At 32.0% G+C, this 18,494-nt stretch overlaps 2 protein-coding genes across 8 annotated transcripts; one reads left to right on the forward strand and one right to left on the reverse strand.

Annotated features, from left to right (window-relative positions):
• Window positions 1–271: 271 nt before the first annotated feature.
• Window positions 272–4,465, reverse strand: dynlt2b (dynein light chain Tctex-type 2B). The gene is made up of 5 exons (XM_051095117.1): window positions 4,312–4,465; window positions 4,003–4,136; window positions 1,315–1,384; window positions 620–683; window positions 272–530 (listed from the first exon to the last, which is right to left on the reverse strand). The coding sequence occupies exons 1-5, from the start codon at window positions 4,359–4,361 to the stop codon at window positions 483–485; spliced, it is 366 nt and encodes a 121-aa protein (XP_050951074.1). The 5' UTR covers window positions 4,362–4,465; the 3' UTR covers window positions 272–482.
• On the forward strand, window positions 4,465–17,931 carry LOC127153844 (uncharacterized). Of its 7 annotated transcripts, XM_051095115.1 has the most exons (10): window positions 4,465–4,538; window positions 4,654–4,725; window positions 4,858–4,999; window positions 5,149–5,414; window positions 6,098–6,412; window positions 6,617–6,790; window positions 10,124–10,167; window positions 10,278–14,094; window positions 16,681–17,393; window positions 17,526–17,931. In XM_051095115.1, exons 3-8 carry the CDS (start codon window positions 4,971–4,973, stop codon window positions 10,497–10,499), a joined length of 1,050 nt encoding a protein of 349 aa, XP_050951072.1. In that variant the 5' UTR covers window positions 4,465–4,538; window positions 4,654–4,725; window positions 4,858–4,970; the 3' UTR covers window positions 10,500–14,094; window positions 16,681–17,393; window positions 17,526–17,931. The 7 variants fall into 7 exon arrangements, with proteins under 7 accessions (XP_050951072.1, XP_050951069.1, XP_050951068.1 ...); XM_051095112.1 differs by having other exon boundaries at window positions 4,494–4,999; window positions 16,681–16,772; window positions 17,328–17,393; XM_051095111.1 differs by having other exon boundaries at window positions 4,494–4,999; window positions 10,278–13,782; window positions 13,962–14,094.
• Window positions 17,932–18,494: the final 563 nt, after the last annotated feature.

Raw genomic sequence — 18,494 nt, forward strand, 5'->3', positions numbered from 1 at the left:
GATGCGCATAATAACAAAACACAATAACAATTCTTGCAGGGTTAAATGTCATTTAGAAATCCTTGACAGTATAGTGAGAACGTTTTTAAAGTAATTCACCATATCTTTAGATTTCAGGATGACAGTGGATAAATTGGCTCTTGTAAGTCCCCTAAACAATCAGTAGGGGGCCCCCTTACACATTTAACCAATATCAAGCTGTTATTTTCATTAATGTGGTATTCAGGAATTGCATTTGACATAATAACTAATACAGAATGACAAAAAAGTATGAATTTTATATAAATCTTTATTAAAGCATTGTTAAGATTTATATTGTACTATCTTTGCTGAAGATAGTAATGTAGGAAAAATATCATAAAGTGACGTATCTAGACAAACAAAAATATGAAACTCTGCATGTACTGGTTTAAATAAATATCACAAAAATCCTGAAAAATCGACTACAAATGTTTGGTCCTCAACAAATCTCCTGTTTGTCTTCAGTAATAATACACACCAAACGCAGCAGCCACACAGAACAAGCTGTCCTATTATTAAAAAGAACATCAAACGTTAAAGCAGGAGATTAAAATCACATTTTAAAATAATTTTAATGTAAAAATAATTCCTCACTTACATTCATAAATATATCTTGAGCATAGCTGTCTGTATCGGCATCCCAGAAGCAGCGCGCAGCCATCCTATGAAAACATATTCAGTGAAAATAACTTCCTCATGCCACAAATTTGCCACAAAAATTGCTATGTAATTATTAAAAATACATTTTAAATATGTTATGACAAAAGAGCAGCACAAATATTTTTTTGTTGTTGTACATATATGTTATATATTAACATATTTTAAATAATATAAATATAATACAATTTAAATAATAATAATTTTTTATATATTTAATGTGTATTCAAGTAAAAATAAAAGGATGTGTCTAAAGGTGTGTGTTACACAGCTAACAACATCATTTGTTTTTCACACTTTTTTTGGAGGTAGTAGTAGCCCAAGATCTTGACAAATCAAATATGCAATTACAAACAACTCGGTTTCAGATGCCCTGTAATACTGGTTTCACATAATGAGACCACAGTGAGTCAGACGGTATCTTACTCAATGTGGGTGGCCTAGAAACATCAGTAGAAACCTCATATATGTGACAAACAACACAAAGGTCACAGCTAAACATCTGAGGACACATCTTGCACATGATCATGTCTGTGGGGTCTACTGTATGAAAAACACAGTAAGAGTGCTAACGATCCATTTGAAACGGTCCTGATTTCACAATTCATTCATTTTCCTAAGAAGCATTGCGCTTACTTGACTCCCTCTCCACGCTGCTCACCAATGACCACTTGCACGATGAGCTTGTATCTATCAAAGCCCACATCTGAAAAAAAAAACCACGTATATTAGAGGTTAGTGCAGAAACCTGCTGTCACTCCATACTCAGAGTATCAATCAAAATGAATGTTTAGCCAAAAACATATTTTAGCGAAAGTTCATTTGTATATCATTCGATTTTTCAGACCTTGACCACTGAAATCTGACAATAGACATTTTCCTTATTAAAGTAACTTTATTTATTTATTTACTTGGTAGCACTTTACAGTAGTAGTAGTAGTAGTAGTAGTAGTAGTAGTAGTATATTTTTATTTCATGCCATGTCAGCATCTTAGGCTGTTTTCATGGCAAAAACTAAGTATAGCTAATACAATAAAAACCAGCAAACAAACAAACACAAGTTATATTACACAAGATTTTTTACATTAACATATGATAAAAATCCTACATCTTTTTCTGGCGAAAATATACTAAATAACTCTGTGTTCACTTTATAAAAGAGTTTTCTGCATACAATAAAAGCAAGACAGTCCAATAAAATATTTTTGACCGAACGGGGAATTTTGCAAAAGATACATTAAGTAGGGTCTTCACATTTATGCAAAAATGCATGAGTCAGTCATGCGACATCTTAGTAGGTAACACTTTACAATACGGTTCATTAGTTAACTGCATTAGTTAACATGAATGAAGAATGAACAATACTCTCACAGCCTTTATTAATCTTAGCGTTAGTTTCCGCATTTACTAACGTACTTTTAAAATCACAAGTTGTGTTTGTTATCATTAGGTACCACTGTGAACTAACATAAACAAGCAAAGACTGTATTTTTATTAACTAACATTAACAAAGCTTAATAAATAGTGTAACAAATGTGTTGTTCATTGTTCATGTTAGTTAATACATTAACTAATGTATTCAAAAGACATCTTATTGTAAAGTGTTACCATTTATTTATTATTTATTTATTCATTCATTTTTTTTTTTTATTATTTTAACATTAACAGAACAAAATAAAACTCCTTACACACTGAGACATACTTATTAGTAATTCGTACTACAACAGAAAAACAAAAAGCAATAAAACATTTAAATAAATTAAATTACATACACATATGTGACCCTGGAACACAAAACCAGTCCTAAGTCGCTGGGGTGTATTTGTAGCAACAGGCAAAAAATACATTGTAGGTGTCAAAATTATTGATTTTTCTTTTACGCCAAAAATCATTTGGAAATTTCAATGTTCCATGAAGATATTTAGTAAAATTCCTACTGTAAATATATCAAAACTTATTTTTTTATTAGTAATATGCATTAGTAAGAGCTTCATTTGGACAACTTTAAAGGTGATTTTTTCAATATTTTGATTTTTTTTTTTTTTTTGCACCCTCAGATTACATATATTCAAATAGTCGTATCTCGGCCAAATACTGTCCTATCCTAACAAACCATACATCAATGGAAAGCTTGTTTATTCAGCTTTCGCATGATATATATTTTCAATTTTGACAATTTGACCCTTATGACTGGTTTTGTGGTCCAGGGTCACATATACACTGTAGGTGGCTAAACTAAATTAAACTGATTAAAAAATATCAAATCATTTCCTGGGTTTATAATTTCTCATAATTTGTAAAACTTTTTTTTTTAAAGACATTGATGTGCTGCTTCAAAACACATGCATTTGTACATATTTTCATATATAAGGTGAACCATTTATAACTAAAATAGATAGATAGATCTTAATAACGGTAGATGCCATGTTTAATTTTCACTAATGAAAACCAGGATAATAGCAGCATAATAGCAAAACAAAACAACAAAAAAAACACCTCAGATACAAATATGTCTTGTAAAAATTATACATGACATAGCAACACACAACCCACTAAACAAACAGTGCATCATTAGCTAAAAAATAACATAACGAATAACCGGACTAGCAACTCGTTTTTAACACAACGCAAGAAAATTCCCCCTTATGTTTCGTACCTGAATAAACAGCATTTTATCCCCTAAATACTTAAATGTGACCCTGGACCACAAAACCAGTCTTAAGTCACTGGGGTATATTTGTAGCAGTAGCCAAAAATACATTGTATAGGTCAAAATTATTGATTTTTCTTTTATGCCAAAAATCATTAGGAAATTAAGTAAAGATCATGTTTCATTAAGATATTTAGTAAAATTCCTACTGTAACTATATCAAAACTTAATTTTTGATCAGTAATATGCATTAGTAAGAGCTTCATTTGGACAACTTTAAAGGCGGTTTTCTCAATATTTAGATTTTTTTGCACCCTCAGATTCTATATATTAAAATGGTTGTATCTCAGCCGGATACTGTCCTATCATAACAAACTATACATCTTTGGAAAGCTTGTTTATTCAGCTTGATGATATATAAAGCTCAATTTCGAAAAATTGACCCTTATGACTGGTTTTGTGGTCCGGGGTCACAAATAATTAAGGAATTAAGCAGACACTGACTACTATCAACACTTACAACTTTTAGCTTGTTAAACAGAGTCTGCTAATGACTCTAATAAAACGCAGTTAAACTACTTTTTATATAACACAAATTCGTACGTGAGTAATCAACATTTTATCCCTCAAATACGTAAGTAATGAAGCAAATAAGTGAATGAAGCCCCTCTCACCTTTCAGCTTGTTTTTAATAGAATCTGCTAAAGATTTGGATAATGTGGGGACCTCTTCTGGATTATACTGCACTCCATACAGCTGCTCCCTCAGGATTTCTCTAATACACTCTTTTGCCACTCCTGACTTGAACCTGTGAGGAGAAAACGAGCGAAAACGGTATTTAGATAAAGTTCAGCGGATGTTATGTAAACGCGTGTTCATAATGCAGTGTCGAAGCCCTGAAAGACCCTTAAGCTTAGCTTAGCTGCTATTTTAGCCGGCTAAGTTCATCGTTAAACATTTAAAACAAAAATAGATCGTCTTACTTGTCTTTATAATTCGGTCTAATGAGGTACGTGTTTGCTCCGGCGTCCATGTATGAAATACTTCAGATGTTTCGGATGCAACGGTGCTTTCGCTTTACTGCTTTACCGTGGTTGTCATAACAACTCGGTTTCATCCGGGGAACGGTCTAACGTAATGGCGTCATGAGCAACTGGGTGCATTGGCTTCAACACATGAGCCACGGCTTTGTCAGCGTGTTCTCCAGAGAGTACGTAAAAACACACCTGTACATTTGCGTTGCCCTAAATCTGATTTCTAAACCTAAATAGCTTAACATAAATACATTCATATTGATTCTGAAGAACATAAATTCGTTCAAACAGAGAGAAACCTAACTTCCATACATTACAAGGTTCACCTACGGTGTATAGGCCTAATGAAGGTACATTGAACAGGTAAGATATACAATATGTTCTTAGAACAAGGGAATTTTCCACAAATTTCAGGTTTGGGTAAGTTGTTTTAAATGTTTATGTTTAAATGTTTGAGAACTAAAACCTGTAAGCTTTAAGTCTGCTTTCTGGCAGCTATTTCAGACTCAAACACTTCCTCTGTGGGATTGTGAAACTCAAGGTGGTCTGTTGGTGGTCTTGTGGTGAGACTGTGACACAAGATAAAATGATTTGACAAAAAACGTAGGATGAGGATCTGCAATCACATCGCAAATATGTAATAAACCACCTTTTTACAAACACACTGTTTATTAGCTGTAACAGTGACATTTTTTTAGATTTGTTTTAGATTTATTTTATACATTCATTTAGATTATTATTATTTTAATTCATTGAATTGCCACTGCTACTTTTATTGGTTTTTAGAGATCTGAAAGTGAGCAAAAGGAAAAGAAAACCAAGAAAAAAGAAAAAAAAAAGTGATGACAATCAGTTCCTGTCTGTACCTCCCCCTGAAAGACGTAGGTTTTCTCCTAAACAGTATGTTAGTGCAAAGCATAAATCAGCAGAAACGGGAAGACGTTTGCATCTCCGGTGGCTGCCTGTGTTGCTCTGTTCCATCTGCAGCATGAAGTGTGACCTCAAGAAGAAACTCTTACTTTTTTCATTCATGTTGTACTTGACTCTTAACGGTGAGTAAAAGAGGTCACGATCATTGCCTTAGTCTTTCCTGTCTGTTGAGTTCGCTGATTTGTAGGATATTTTCACTTCAACTTCTGCTTTTCAAATATGAACCTAAGAAATTTAAATAAGTTTGTACACCGAAGTTGTTGCGAACACTTAAACTTTTATGAATTCAGTTGCATCACATATTAAATATACATTGTTTCTTCATTTTGAACAATACGTTTGATGAATAGTCGTGTATTTATGTTTAGCCTTAAAGTATTTTAAAGTGTTTCTAAGTGTTCACAACTTTTTGAGCCACTTTTATTGAATGGCTTTGTAATATTGTACAAAAAAAGAGACAATTGAAGTACCACGAAATTTCCTTTGACTCATGGAAAATGTGAGCGAGATCTGCAAAACAACAGATCGCTGCTCTTTTGAAGAGTTTCATACCCATATCATACCATCATTGAGATAACAATGAGTAGGTTTATTTAACGCTAAAAAGAAACATCATGACAGACTGTTTGAGATTTCAGTTTTCATGATGTATGGGGAATGTTTTTCAGTGTTTTTTTTTTCTTTGTAGACACAAAGGTTAAAATCTTGGCTACAAAAAAGCTGTTGAACATTGAGTTTGTTGATGAACCTGCCATTAAACATTCTAAGCTTCTGTTGAAGTGACAAAGTGTTGTTTTTCTTTCAGTGGAATCAAGGCATGAAGTCAATGGTACATCGGAAGAAAACATCATGGTTAAATTCACTTTAAATTCTGATAGCAACAGCAAACCTAGTCTGTACAAAAATGGGGAAAAGAAAGGAGTTTGCAAACAAATCAGCCCTTGCAATGAAAAGTTTGCCCTGAGTGATGTGGAAAACAGTATTGTCACACTACACATCACAAATCTCACACTGGAAGATGAAGGAATGTATCATGTTGCGGTGCTTCCAGATAAAAATAACCCTTTTATTGAGAGCAATAAAATTTATATTAGAGTCAAAGTTGGTAATAAAACAACAGGTAAGTTGTCTCCGAAAACCTCAAGTGTTGTACAGAATGCATTTAAATTAATTCAGTGAAATACTCATATATATATTATGTGCTGTTGCTATTCAAATTGTCGGTTTGCATTTTTAGATAAGTAAACGGAACTATTAATTAATAGTATTAATACAATTAAACTCAGTGTTGCTTGTCATTTATTTATTTATTTATTTTTTTTAGAAACTGAAAAAGAAACAGAAGCTGTGCATGAAAGCATAGTGACTAATTCACCTAAACTGGATTCATCAGATCAAAAACCGTTTTTCATTTTCTTCAGTGCATCAGTCATAGTATTTATATGTCTCTTTGTGGGCATATTGTACTGGCTTTTTAGGACCTATCCAAGAAAACCAGGTAATGTAGTATTTACACATTGTTTTGAATGAAATTTTGTATATTTTATTCTATTAAAGAGCTGATTATAACAATATGTGACCCTGGACCACAAAACCAGTCATAAGTGTCAATTTTTCAAAATTGAGCTTTATACATCATCTGAAAGCTGAATAAATAAGCTTTCCATCGATGTATAGTTTGTTAGGATAGAGCAATATTTAGCCGAGATACAACTATTTCAGTATATGGAATCTGAGGGTGCAAAAAAATCAAAATATTGAGAAAATCGCCTTTAAAGTTGTCCAAATTAAGTTCTTTGCAATGCATATTACTAATCAAAAATTAAGTTTTGATATATTTACAGTAGGAAATTTACAAAATATCTTCATGGAATATGATCTTTACTTAATTTCCTATTGATTTTGGGCATAAAAGAAAAATCTATAATGTTGACCCATGCAATGTATTTTTGGCTATTGCTACAAATAAACCCCAGCGACTTAAGACTGGTTTTGTGGTCCAGGGTCACATATGTCTGTGAGCTTTTGTACATCAGACTATGATTTTAAATGTTATTGAAAATTGTATTGCATTGTTCTTTCTTGTGCCAAATTCAGAACTTTTTATGTAGTTTCGAATCAGTAAGATATATGTCTATATATATATATATATATATATATATATATATATATATATATATATATATTTTTTTTTTTTTTAAGAAATTAATACTTTTATTCGGCAAAGATACATTCAGTTTGTCATTAGCAACAGTAAAGACATCAGTAGATGATATATATTTCAAATAAATTGTGACCCTGGACCACAAAACCAGTCTTAAGTCACTGGGGTATATTTGTAGCAATAGCCAAAAATACATTGTATGGGTCAAAATTATTGATTTTTCTTTTATGGCAAAAATCATTAGAAAATTAAGTAAAGATCATGTTTCATGAAGATATTTTGTAAAATTCCTACTGTAAATGTATGAAAACTTAATTTTTGATTAGTAATATGCATTGTTAAGAACTTTATTTGAAGACCTTTAAAGGCAATTTTCTCAATATTTAGATTTTTTTGCACCCTCAGATTCCTGATTTTTAAATAGTTGTATCTCGGCCAAATATTGTCCTATCCTAACAAACTATCCATCAATGAAAAGCTTATTTATTCAGCTTTCATGTATAAATCAATTTTTCAATTTTGAAAAAATGACCCTTATGACTGGTTTTGTGATCCAGGGTCACAATTGTGAAAACAAAAATATGAAGCAGCAAAATTGTTTTAAACATTGATAATGTTCAGCATATTAGAATGATTTCTAAAGGATCATGTGACACTGAAGCCTAGTGTAATGATGCTAGAGTAAATTCAGCTTTGCATCACTGAAATAAATGCCATTTTAAAATATATTTACATAGAAAACAGTTATTTTAAACTGTAATAATAGCTATCAAGTAACAGGGTTGAGGTTTAATAGATTAATATTTATAAGCCTTGTGCTCAGAGTCATTAAACTAAATGCTTTTTAGATTTTTACAAATGTCCACTTTTCCATTTCCGTTAGCTATCAAGACCAGAGTAACAGGGTTGAGGATTTACAGATTAATATTTACAAGCCTTGTGCTCAGAATTAGATGATGCTTAGATTTTAACAAATGTTCACTTTTTAATTTCCAGTAGCTATCAAAACCTTAGTAACACAGTTGGGGGGTTATAGGTCAATATTTAGAAGCCTTGTGCTCAAGGGCTCAATTCATTAAACTAGATGCTTTTTAGATTTCTACATATGTCCACTTTTTTAGTTACCAAAACCACAGGACCAGGGTTAATAACAGGGTTGGTAATGGGGTTGAAGATTTACAGGTTAATATTTACAAGCCTTGTGCTCAAGGTTGTTAAATGCTTTTCATATTTCTACAAATGTCCACTTTTTAATTTATTGTAGCTATCAAAACCAAAGTAATAAGGTTGAGGATTTAATATGAGGGCTTAATATTCTTAAGCCCTGTGCTCAAGGTTGTTAAACCAGATGCTTTTTAGATTTCTACAAATATCTTATCAAATATAACTTTTTAATTTTCAGAAGCTATAAAAACCACAAAAACAGGGTTGGTAACAGGGTTGAGGACTTACAGAATAATATTGATAAGCCTTGTGCTCAAAATCGTTAAACTGGATGCTTTTTAGATTTCTACAAATGTCCACTTTTTTACATTTTTGGTAGCTATCAAAACCACAGTAACATGATTAAGGATTTACAGATTAATATTTACAAGCCTTGTGCTCAAAATAATTAAACTAGATGCTTTTTAGATTTCTAGAAATGTCTGCTTTTTTTTTTTTAATACTTTTTCAGTAACTATGAAAACTACAGTAACAGGGTTGGTAACAGGGTTGAGGATTTACAGATTAATATTTACAAACCTTGTGCTCAAAATCATTAATCTAGATGTTTTTTTTTTTTTTTTTCTCTACACAGATTTCTACAAATGTCCACTTTTTAATTTTCAGTAGCTATCCGAACCACAGAAACAGGGTTAATAATAGTGTTGGTAACATGGTTGAAGATTTACAGGTTAATATTTACAAGCCTTTTGCTCAAGGTCATTAAATTAAATGCTTTTCAGATTTCTGTGAATGTCCACTTTTTTTATTTATTGTAGCTATCAAAACCAAAGTAACAGGGTTGAGGAATTATAGATCAATATTCTCAAGTCTTGTGCTCAAGGTTGTTAAACGTTTTTTAGATTTCTACAAATATCCACTTATTAATTTTCGTTTCTATCAAAACCACAGTAACAGAGTAGGTAACAGGGTTGAGGAGTTACAGATTAATATTTACAAGCCTTGTGCTCAAAATCATTAAACTAGATGCTTTTTAGATTTCTACAAATGTCCATTTTTTTGTTGAAATTTTCGGTAGCTATTAAAACCACAGTAACAGGGTTGAGGACTTAAGATAAATATTTACAAGCCTTGTGCTCAGGGTCATTAAACTATATGCTTCTTAGATTTCTACAAATGTCTACTTTTTAATTTTCAGTTGCTTTCAAAACCACAGTAACAGGGATTGACATTTTAAATAAAAATGGTAGAAGATAAATTTCACACAACTTGGGGACTCAACTTCAAGTATTTAAAAAAAATAATAAACAAATAAAATCTAAAATAGAGGAAAAAATACAGACAAAATGTCTGTAAAAGTCTGCAGATTTACAAAAATAGCAAGACGTCCCCCCACACATACTCATGACAAAGACAAACAAAAAAGACATTTAAAAAGTTACTAATTTTTTTTTTTATGTATTTAAAAAATTGTATGCTAATTGTAACTGTATGGCTTCGCAGACGGAGAAAACCCACCAGTTCACAACAACAGAACGGCACAGCAGGTATGTGCATGATCTCTTTATTTCACTAAGATACTCAATAACACTTTAACACCCATTACATTTCAGTTATGTTTTCTTCACGTTTTGTATTTTATGGCCTGTGCTATTAGCAGGGGCAATGTGGGACATCCGGTGCTGTGTTTGTCAGCTGTGTGGAGTATGGAGAGTTAGATTTTCAAAATAGACCTGAAAGAGATGACAGAGTAAAACCTGCCGAGGCGACATCAAAGACCCAGGACGGAGTGGAATATGCTGCCATCATTTTCCCTCAGCAAAAACAGACACCGTGTGGGCGGATAAGAAATAAACAGCAAGTACCTGCCATTAAGTGATAGTCAGACTCATGAAAACCATATCATGCATTTTCCACTAAAGTTATTCTGTTTTAATATTTGCTCATATAAACCTAATATATATTAATTTGGGAGTTGTATTAAGAGTGAGTAGACGTCCTAAGACTGCCACACACTGTAAATCATTCACACTGTTCATAATGATACTGTAAATGAGCCAGTGAGTTTAACACTGAGTCATAGTGAGGTGCTAACCACAGAAGCCCCCATAAAGGAACCCGAGGTACTTGAATATTTTTGTACAGTATTATGCAAACCAGGCTCATTGGACAAAACATTCTTGTTCTGCAAAATGATATTACGTTGCTTAGTTTTGTATTTTGCCACACTTTCCAAGTGAAACGTCCAGTGAGTGGCACTAAGAACGTGTCCAATTTGATTAAAGTTTTGATTTTGATTCGCAGCAGTTCAGAAATGTATGGAAGCCCATTTCCACCACTGAATAAAAAATAAAAAAGGTAATTACAACTTTTTATCTCACAATTCCAACTTTTTCTTGCAGTTGCATGATATAAACTTGCAAGTGCAAGTTAGAAAGTCAGAATTGTGAGATAAAACTCTAATTCTAAAAAAAAGAGACTATTTTCTTGCAACTGTATATCTCACAATTCTGATTTTATAACAAGCACTTGTGTGTAAAATAAAGTCAGAATTGAGGGATATAAAATTGCAATTGTGAGAAACAAAGTCAGAATTGCAACTATTTTCTTACGATTGCAAGTTTATATCACAACTGTGGGGAAAAAGTCAGAATTTTGAGATATAACTCACAATTGTGATAAAGTCAGAATTGCAAGATATGAACTCCACTTCTGTGGAAAAAAGACTATTTTCTCACAATTGCGAATTCATGTCACAATTCTGACTTTATAACGTGCAATTTCAAGTTTATATTGCATAATTGTGAGTAGTTTGCTTAAGTCACTACTACACTGTAAAAAAGTCAACTTAAAATAATTTGTTACAGCTTAAAATAAAGTTCAGCCAACTCAATATAATATAAATATACAATTTCAAGTTAGAAAGTGCGAATTGTGAGATATAAACTCGCAATTGCAAGTGCAAGTTAGAAAGTCAGAATTGCGAGATATAAACTGTAATTCTGAAAAAAAAGACTATTTTCTTACAACTGCAATTTTATATCTCACAATTCTGATTTTACAAGCACTTGTGTGTGAAATAAAGTCAGAATTGTGGGATATAAAATCGCAATTGCGGGAAACAGAATTGCGACTATTGTCTTACAATTGCAATTATATTTCTCTCAATTTTGACTTTATAACTCACAATTGCAAGTTTATATCTCACAATTGTGAGAAAAAAAGTCAGAATTTTGAGATATAACTCACAATTGTGAGAAATAAAGTCAGAATTGCAAGATATAAACTCCAGTTCTGTGGAAAAAGACTATTTTTCCCAATTCATGTCACAATTCTGACTTGAAAACTCACAATTTCAAGTTTATATCGCACAATTGTGAGTAGTGAGTAGTACAGTTATGTGAAGTCACTACTACACTATTAAAAAAAAAAAAAAAAAAAAAAAAAAACAACTATTTTTGGAGTCAACTTAAAATAATTTGTTACAACTTAAAGTTCAGCTAACTCAAAAAAGTTTAGTCAACTTGAAATGTTAAGTTGTACTAAGTGACAACTTAGATATTTGAGTTCATTCAACTTAAAAAAAAATTAAGGCAGCTGGGTAACAAGCCCAGCTTTTAAGTTTAACATTCCAACTTGTTTGTTTAGTTGACTCAAATAGCTTATCTACGTTTTCACTTAGTACAACTTAACATTTTAAGTTTGTTTTTTACAGTGTACAAGTCTTTGTGCTCTTTCATCATAATCGTATTTCACGGGACTTGTACCTGAGCATTTCACATCGCAAATACAGTACTGGGTGCGCTGCTGAGCAAGTTTACTATGTGCCATACGCCATAGATATGTAGCTATTTATGTGATGCAAATGCATCAGAATTACAATTAATGCACTATAGTGAAAGTGTTTTGACTACTGGAACCGTGTGAAAATCGATAATGTGACCTTTTAATTATAATTAGTGTGGAAAGGAAAAAAGTTGTTGGTTTGAGTTGTATGCATAGGTACGTTTTTGGAGTTTTGCAAAAATATAAAGGCACGTTTTTTCCAATGAGCCCATGTTGCAACCACAAGCATATTATTTCTCATACATGCACCATTTGTGGTATACACAAGAATGATACCGATACCTCAAACTGAAGGCTTATGAGGAGCGGTTTATGTGCTATTGCATTTATTATTGGCTAAATCAAACTTACGATTTGATCAAACAGCCAAAAATCCCCTGGAATTACATTTATGCAAGGACCCGAGTCATTTCAAGACCAGAGACTTGAGAGTGTGGCGGCGAGTTTTGCATTCACAGACACCACTCACGTTTTCTTCAGAAAATGTGAAGAATAGTTTTGATTTTGTTATCATTTTCTTATGTGCTACTAAAATGCTTCTGTTTATCCAAACACTATTTATCCTAAAATGCAAGTCACAGCAGTTCATGTATTATGTAAATTGTATTGATTATTGCACTATGCGTGTAAATATTGTACTTGAATGACTTCTGTACTACATATGAATGTATAGCCACAAAGGAATCTCATAAAATTTGTAAAAATGCTAAACGGAGTTAAATATATATATGTTTAACACAGTCTGTCATTTTTGAACACAGACATCCTGATTTAACTCTAAAAGAAACTGCCTACTGCAGATGCACTTTACGCGCTGTCCTGAACACCAGAGAGCGTTTGATTTTGTTTACTTCTGTGTAAAGGTTCACATGCGCATGGCCACGAAGATAGCATCAAATGTAGTTACGTGTGTTGGCAGTTGTGAGTAGGAGTGATGATGGAGTCGCATATACTGCATTTTAAACCGAGAGCTGGAGAAAATGAAAACGCCTTTCTCTCAGAAATTTCAGCGAGCATCAAAACCTAACATTTCAAACCACAAAACATGCTGACACCTTGAGAAGCACGACACTAAGCTGCATGGCGAAGAGTTTCCAGCACCCACACAGGCTTGTCCTGAATATCTAATGAGAAACACGATATGGCCTATTAAAAAAACCTGTGGGCCGACCTATTTCACCGCATGTAGGTTTCACTTTTTTTGAGTTTATAGTGAAATGTTTCCTTCCAATCAGCCGCTTACCCCGAAGACAACATGCATCTTATTTTCCATTAACGGTCCTCATTTGACACTGCATCCTGCTATTAGAGTTAAGGTAGGTCTTTATTACAAGAAATAAGCAACAATATATGTAGTAGGCTACGTTATGTAATAGTAGAAAAAAAAAAATCTTTTTAAAACCAAATTCCATTTGGTTTTAAAGCAGCACTACAAATACAATAGTCTCATTATCCAGCTCAGTTCAGTTCAAGTTTTGTTCTTCTCATTCAATAGTTTCAACATTAGTTTCTTACATGGCGTCACTATACAAGTAAAATAACGATGAAAGACTGGTAAAAAGGGATCAAGGGATATAACGCAACTGGAAGTCTGTATTGACTAAGCGGCATCCAGAACAGGAAACATGGTGAGTTACAACATCCGCAGTCAAGTGCTATTATAATCATGCTAAACTTTTTTTGGACTGTTGTCAGTGGTAGTAACTGATTACATGTAGTTTGGATTACAAATCTGATTTCGCAGATTTCTTTTATAAAATGCTCGTAATCAGATTACAGCTACACTGCTGTTCAAAAGTTTGGGATCAGTAAGGTTTTAAATGTTGTTGTTTTTTTTTAGAAGAACATAAGTCTCTTATGCTCATCAAAGTTCCATTTATTTGCTCAAAAATACAGAAAAAAAAATGAAATATTATTGCAATTCAAAATAACAGTTCTCTATTTTAATATACTTTAAAATAGAATTTATTTCTTTAATGCAAATCTGATTTTTCATCAGCCATTACTGCAGTCTTTAGTAATCCTTCAGAAATCATTCTAATATGCTGATTTATTATCAGTTTTGGAAAAAGTTGTGCTACTTAATATTTATTTGGAATTCTTTTAGGTTTCTTTGATGAATAAAGAGTTTAAAAGAACAGCATGTATTCAAAATAGAGGTCTTTTCACATTTTATCAATTTAACACATCCTTATTGAATAAAAGTATTAATTTCTTAAAAAAAAAAAAAAATTACTGACCCCAAACTTTTGACAGTAATATATATTGTAGTGTATATTATATTTAAATATCACAAGTTCCAAAAAGATATTAAGCAGCATAGCTGTTTCTAATATTGATAATGAATCATCATATTAGAATGGTTTCTGAAGAATCATGTGACACTGAAGACTCCAGTAATGATGCTGAAAATTCAGCTTTGCATCACAAAAATAAATTATATTTTAAAATATAATAAAATGGAACATTACTATTTTAAATGTAAATAATATTTCACAATATTTCTGTTTTTTTTTTTTTTTTTTTTCTGTATTTTTAATCAAATAAACCAAGCCTTGATGAGCAGGAAAGGCTTCTTTAAAAAAAAAAATCTTACTGATGGCAGTGTATTTTTTTTTTTTTTTTATGAATTACATGATTACAAATTATTCACACAGGTAGTAAATGACTCATAATTTATTAATTCTTCCTATCTGTCACTTTTACATTTTCTAAAAACTTACCATGTCATATCATTTAGCTTTGAATATTCACAAAATGTGACTGTGTAATTGTAATGTAAATTAATTTTCCATCTATACTTCTGAATTTAGGGACAAAAGCACCTCTCAGTCAAGTATACCATGTTTGAGACAGTTAAGTAGTTAATAGTTAAGCGAATTACTAAAGTACAACTGACCAAACTATTTAAACTAGGAGGACTTTGACCATATGCAATTTCATGTTTACCAGTTGCAGGGATTCCCAAACTAGTTAGTCAAACCCCTCTGGCCTAAAATATTTACTCCCCTTAGATTTATAAAGTTTATTTCAGTAATTTAATAACAAATTCAGTAACACTTTATTTTAAGGTGTTCCTGTTATATGTTACATGTATTTACTATTATAATAACAGTTAATTATGCATAATTACATGCAAGTAACCCTAAGATAAACCCTAATCCTAACCCTAACCATATAGAAAGTAAATGTCGTTAATTAATATTACCCAGTACTTAAAGGAGAAGTCCACTTCCAGAACAAAAATTTACAGATAATGTACTTACCCTCTTGTCATCCAAGATGTTCATGTCTTTCTTTCTTCAGTTGTAAAGAAATTATGCTTTTTGAAGAAAACATTGCAGGATTTTTCTCCATATACACTGTAAAAAATAAAAAAACACAATTTGTTGAGTCAGCTTAAAATAACTTGTTACCCTGCTGCCTTCAAATTTTAAGTTCAGTCAACTAAAGTAAGTTTAGTCAACTTGAAATGTTATGTTGTACTAAGTAACAACTTAGATATTTGTGTTTGCTAAACTTAACAGATGGGTAAGTAACCCAGCTGCCTTAAAATTTTAAGTTGATTCAACTTAAATATCTAAGTTGTCACTTAGTATAATTTAACATTTCAAATTGAATAAACTTTTTTTTGAGTTGACTGAACTTAAAATTTAAGGCAGCCAGGTTACAGATTATTTTGAGTTGACTCAACAAATTGTTTTTTACAGTGCAGTGGCAGAAATGGCGTCGGTAACAGACTCACAGCACCAGTGTGGGTGAGGCGTTGTCAGGAGATGAATTAATAATTTTAATTTAAGTTAAATAACTTAACCTTGATATTTTACATTCCTCAAAACAAAAATGTTTTAGTTGAGCTAATTAAAAATATTTATAATTAAAAAAATACTATTTGAAAAATAAAACAAAAAATTGTAAACTGAATTGAAAGACAAATTATTAATTGGATGAGGAACTGCTTGAAAAACTTTTTTCAGTGTTCAAGGAGCTTTGGATGAGAAGGTAGAAATTTTGTTCACATCAGACATGTATATACATTTAAATCACTTTATGCACAAAAACTGTACACTTCTGCCACCTTCATACCAAAACTCCAGATCAGCTGTATGTCGTGGATTAACTGAGACCTGGGGGCTGTTTCATGAAGCAGGTTTACCAAATAAGCCAGGCTTATTTCAGTTAGTCTGACTTATTTTCACTTGATTTGGTTTCAGAAAGCAAATTTACCATAGCTCAAGCTCAGTAACTCTGGCAACTTATGCTGGGAAACTAACCTGGTCCAGAGCAGGTTAACTGTCAGGCTAAGGTAAGCCCTTTGTCTCTCACATACAATTATTTGACTTTATTACCAGTCCAAAAATAAAAGTATACAAAAAAAAAAAAAAAAAAAAACATGCAACTTAAATAAATCCAGTAAATAAAATTATAGGCTACAACCGATTGTATTCAATGTATTGTGTGTCATGTCTGCTATGCATTGGGGAAAACACCACGTCTTAAATGCATTAAACAACACAAATATATTGCTGTTTGCCATGGTGTATCGATTTGATCTATGATCGACATAAGGGCTGACATTATTTTGACTCACTGAATCTGGATCAATTTAGTGAGATTGCGTGAACTTAAATTGTCGTTTATGAAACCGCTTTAGTCCCGATCGATTTGTTAGGTTATTTCAAGTCAGGTTTTGGACTTTTATCCCTGCTTTTCTTAGCGTCTTTTATGAAACAGACCCCTGTTCTAACTCTGAGGATGATCACTTTATTGACTAGCACACTGCACAATTAAATGCAAACCATTAAGTCAGAGGCCCTTATAAAGACTAACTTGCTCTTTTATGAACATTTGCTCTTCACAGAAAAGTGACAAGCCTGACATCACCCAGATGATAATTCAAAGGCCAGCTCTTTTTACAGTAAACCAGGTATGTAAGTGCATTCATCCCATGTTGCAATCGCCATAATTACAAGATTCTAACTTGGGAAAAGCGTTCATGTCCTTGTAGAACTTATAATTATTCATAATGTCTTTGTCAATCTGTTTCTTCCTCCGTTAGGATGCAGCTGACAAGACAGACTCCAGTACGAATCCTCAGCGTTGATCAAGAAAGTCCACAGCTCAAAACCCATCTAGAGTGGAAACCATCTTGGAAGAAAATTTTGTAATGGATGGACTGACCGATCTCAGGCCTTCTGTGTCCATTGTTTTCGGACTGATTTATGCCCTGCACCTGGACTAAGTGTATGAAAAGCACTTTATATTTTACTCAGCAGGTAATGCTCAACATCAGAAAAGGTGAGTTAGCACCTAAAATACAGTACTGCCAATATTGTGAACTGAGAGTGGAATAAAACCATAAAAAGTTTGTTAAACTAGTGTTTTCATGTTTTATGTGGAAACGTTTTTAGAAAAGCGTTTTGTTTTGTTGTGTTTTTAAATTAACATTTGGAATTGAATTAAAATAAAACAGAATATTGCATATCGCTTTGTTTTGTTTTTCTTAATTTTATAGTTTAACAAATTGGAATTTGTAAAACAACTGATGTAGATGAAAAAATGTAAAAATGTTTTCATTCAACTAATTAAAAAAAATTAGGGTAATGGTTCACATCTATATATTATAATTTTAGCCAATGAAAAATAAATAACTTGTTCTAAACAATATTATTTTGATCTAAACAAAAAAAGAATTTAAATTAATTGACTTTGTTCAACAAGAAAAATATACTTTGTGTCAAGTTTAAATAATTTAAATAGTTTTCATAGACATAGAAAATATTATTTAGGGCAAGATATTTATTTTTCATTGGCTAAAATTATAAAATATAGATGTGAACCATTACCCTAAAATTTTTTATTTATGTGAATGAAAACATTTTTACAGTGTACTTTCATTTTAAAATACTTTAGACTACATCTAGAATTACACTGTCAACCGTACTCTTAGACCTCAACCCACCTAAAAACCCAACCATCCCAACAAAGCTGTTCCTAACTTAACCATATGCCACCTCAATAGCAGCAA

This window comes from Labeo rohita, chromosome 22 (genome assembly GCF_022985175.1).
Source record: "Labeo rohita strain BAU-BD-2019 chromosome 22, IGBB_LRoh.1.0, whole genome shotgun sequence".
NCBI classification, from domain to species: Eukaryota; Metazoa; Chordata; class Actinopteri; order Cypriniformes; family Cyprinidae; genus Labeo; species Labeo rohita.